At 48.3% G+C, this 2,826-nt stretch overlaps 1 protein-coding gene across 2 annotated transcripts in view; it reads left to right on the forward strand.

Annotated features, from left to right (window-relative positions):
- Window positions 1–2,826, forward strand: part of RBM42 (RNA binding motif protein 42) — an 8,949-nt gene extending 6,123 nt beyond the window's left edge. For both annotated transcript variants that reach the window (XM_003796092.2, XM_003796093.2), the window contains 2 exons: window positions 2,299–2,493; window positions 2,585–2,826. In XM_003796092.2, the coding sequence (XP_003796140.1) occupies window positions 2,299–2,493; window positions 2,585–2,697 (308 nt within the window). In that variant the 3' untranslated portion in view covers window positions 2,698–2,826. The remainder of the gene's footprint in view (window positions 1–2,298; window positions 2,494–2,584) is intronic.

Here is a 2,826-nt window from a genome sequence, read left to right on the forward strand (position 1 = left end):
TTTATTTATTTATTTTTTTTTTTTTTTATTTTTTTGGTTGTAGTTGTCATTATTGTTTGGCAGGCCCAGGTTGCGTTCCAACCCACCAGCTGTGGTGTATGTGGCTGGCGCTCTAGCCACTGAGCTACAGGTGCTGAGCCTGCTTTAGGTATTTTTGCCCGAAACTAGAATGCATACAGTTTTATGTCTCTAGATTATCCTTTTTTTCTTTTTATTGTTGAGAATTCATTGAGGGTACAAAGAACCAGTTTACACTGCTTGCTTTTTTTTTAAATGAGACAGCATCTTGCTCTGTCACCTGGGCTAGAGTGCAGTGGCACAATGGTAGCTCACTGCAACCTCTGGGCTTAAGCAATATTGCTAGCTTAGCTTCCCGGACGTTAATGACTCAGCTCAATTCTTCAAGGACTACAGGTACGTACCGCCACAGTTGGCTAATTTAGTTTGTTTTCTTGTAGAGATAGGGGTCTCACTATGTTGCCCAGGCTAGTCTCAAACTCTTGGCCTCAACCAACCCCCCATCCTCTGTCTCCCAAAGTGCTGGGATTATAGGTATGAGCCACAACACTTGCCCTAGATTATCTCTTAATAAGATTGGTCGGGTAGCGCCTGTGGCTCAGTTAGTAGGGCGCCAGCCCCATATAGGTAGGTTCAAACCCAGCCCCGGCCAAACTACAAGAAAATAGCTGGGCATTGTGGTGGGCGCCTATAGTCCCAGCTACTCAGGCGGCTGAGGCAAGAGAATCACCTAAGCTCAAAAGCTGGAGGTTACTGTGAGCTGTGACGCCATGGGGTGACAAAGTGAGACTCTGTCTCTAAAACAAAAAAACATTGGTCTCCCCCACACCCCTTTGTTTTATGTATAATCCATAATACTTTTTTGAAGTATCTAGGCCTGTGGTCCACACTCTTGAGTTTGTCAGATTGTTTCCTCCTAGGGTGGCCCACTGTGTTCTTAGAGTTCCTCTAATGACTACAGAAGCCTTGGGGCAGCCACAGCAATATCTGAGAAAGGAAAAGACCCACCTCTACCCCAGTTCTTGACTTCTGCCTCCTCTACTGGAATCTTCTACTGCCCTGAGCTAAGGCCAGGCAGGACCAGCACAGGCCTTGAGACCCTAGTTTTGTGACCTTGGGCAAATTACTTAGCCTTTCAAGCCACACTTTCCACATTGCCAAAAAGGGAGTAACAGCAGGAGCCTCATGGGGATAGGGCTCTCTGAGACAGAGCTTGTTCCATAGGGCCACGGGCTCGACCCAGAGGGTATGAGCTGAGAACAGCAGCTGAGCTGAGCTGTAGGGCAGGCTCAGGCAGCGTGTCTAGGCATTAAGGGGGAACTGGAGTAGACTTTGCAGAGGAAGCAAGGCTGAGGAAAGATGAAGCCTGTGTTAGTGAGCTCCTATGATGGGAGGCCAGTGGGTGTTAACAGGCCTGGGGAATGTCATAGGAAAGTATCCAGGAGACCAAGAGGTACCAGGGGTAAGTCATTATTTCACTCCTAAACATCTCAGTATTCATCTCCTAAGAAAAGAATCCTATGAAAGGGTTCTTTCATATCCTAATACCATTGTCACATCTAAGAAAATTGTAATTCTGTGGTATCTTATATTCAGTTTATAGGCAAATTTCCCCAGTTGTCCTGAAACCCTACTTTAGCTATTTTTGCCCCAAACTAGAATGCACACAGTTTTATGTCTCTCTCTTTTTTTTTTGGCCGGGGCTGGATTTGAACCTACCACTGGCATATGGGGCCAGCGCCCTACCCTTTGAACCACAGGCACCACCCAGTTTTATGTCTCTTGATTTTTTTTTTCTCCCCAAGTATAGGTGCACACCACCATACTCAGCTGATTTTTTTGTTTTCTTATAGAGCATGGGTTCTCAACCTGTGGGTCGTGACCCATAGGAACTGTATTAAAGGGCCATGACATTAGGAAGGTTGAGAACCACTGTTATAGAGGAAAGACCAGGACTGGGACAGAGTTAGAGTCTTCATCATGGGAATGAGTGAGATGGCCCTGGGGTAGGAAAGGGCAGTACAGGTAGAGGCTAAAAGGACTCTGGGGCACATGCCTGAGCTCTTGTCCCACCTTTGCCACTTTCTAGTTGGGTAACTTCAGGTGAGGGGCTGACTTGACCTCTCTATGCCTTAGCATGAAAGGGTTATTGGGAGTGCTGGATGCACACAGACCTCTCCAGGTGCTTAGCAGAGCCTCCAGAGAAGGTGGGGCTGTTCTACAAAGTGGCCTGTGGGCCAGGTATCTGCATCCTCTGACCTGTCTGTCTCCCATCCCCAGATGACTTCCGGATTTTCTGTGGGGATCTGGGCAATGAAGTGAATGATGACATCTTGGCACGCGCCTTCAGCCGCTTTCCATCCTTCCTTAAGGCTAAGGTGATCCGTGACAAGCGCACGGGCAAGACCAAGGGTTATGGTTTTGTCAGCTTCAAGGACCCCAGTGACTACGTACGTGCCATGCGTGAGATGAATGGTGAGTGAGGCTTTCCCAAGGGATAGTGGCTGTGGCAGGCATCTGACCAAAGCCTGACACCAAACCTGACCAGAACCCTCCATTTCTACAGGGAAGTATGTGGGCTCGCGCCCCATCAAGCTTCGCAAGAGCATGTGGAAGGACCGGAACCTGGACGTGGTCCGCAAGAAGCAGAAGGAAAAGAAGAAGCTGGGCCTGAGATAGGGTCTGTGGCTGGGCAGCCACTCCCATCCGGCCGGGTGCTGGCTCCTCTTCACAGTTTCTTTTGGAAAACCCCCAACTATCCTCCCACCTGCCTCAAAACCAGTTTCAATAAATTTATGTTCATTTCCA

This window comes from Otolemur garnettii, unplaced genomic scaffold (genome assembly GCF_000181295.1).
Source record: "Otolemur garnettii isolate 467f Iridium unplaced genomic scaffold, OtoGar3 scaffold00100, whole genome shotgun sequence".
NCBI lineage: Eukaryota > Metazoa > Chordata > Mammalia > Primates > Galagidae > Otolemur > Otolemur garnettii.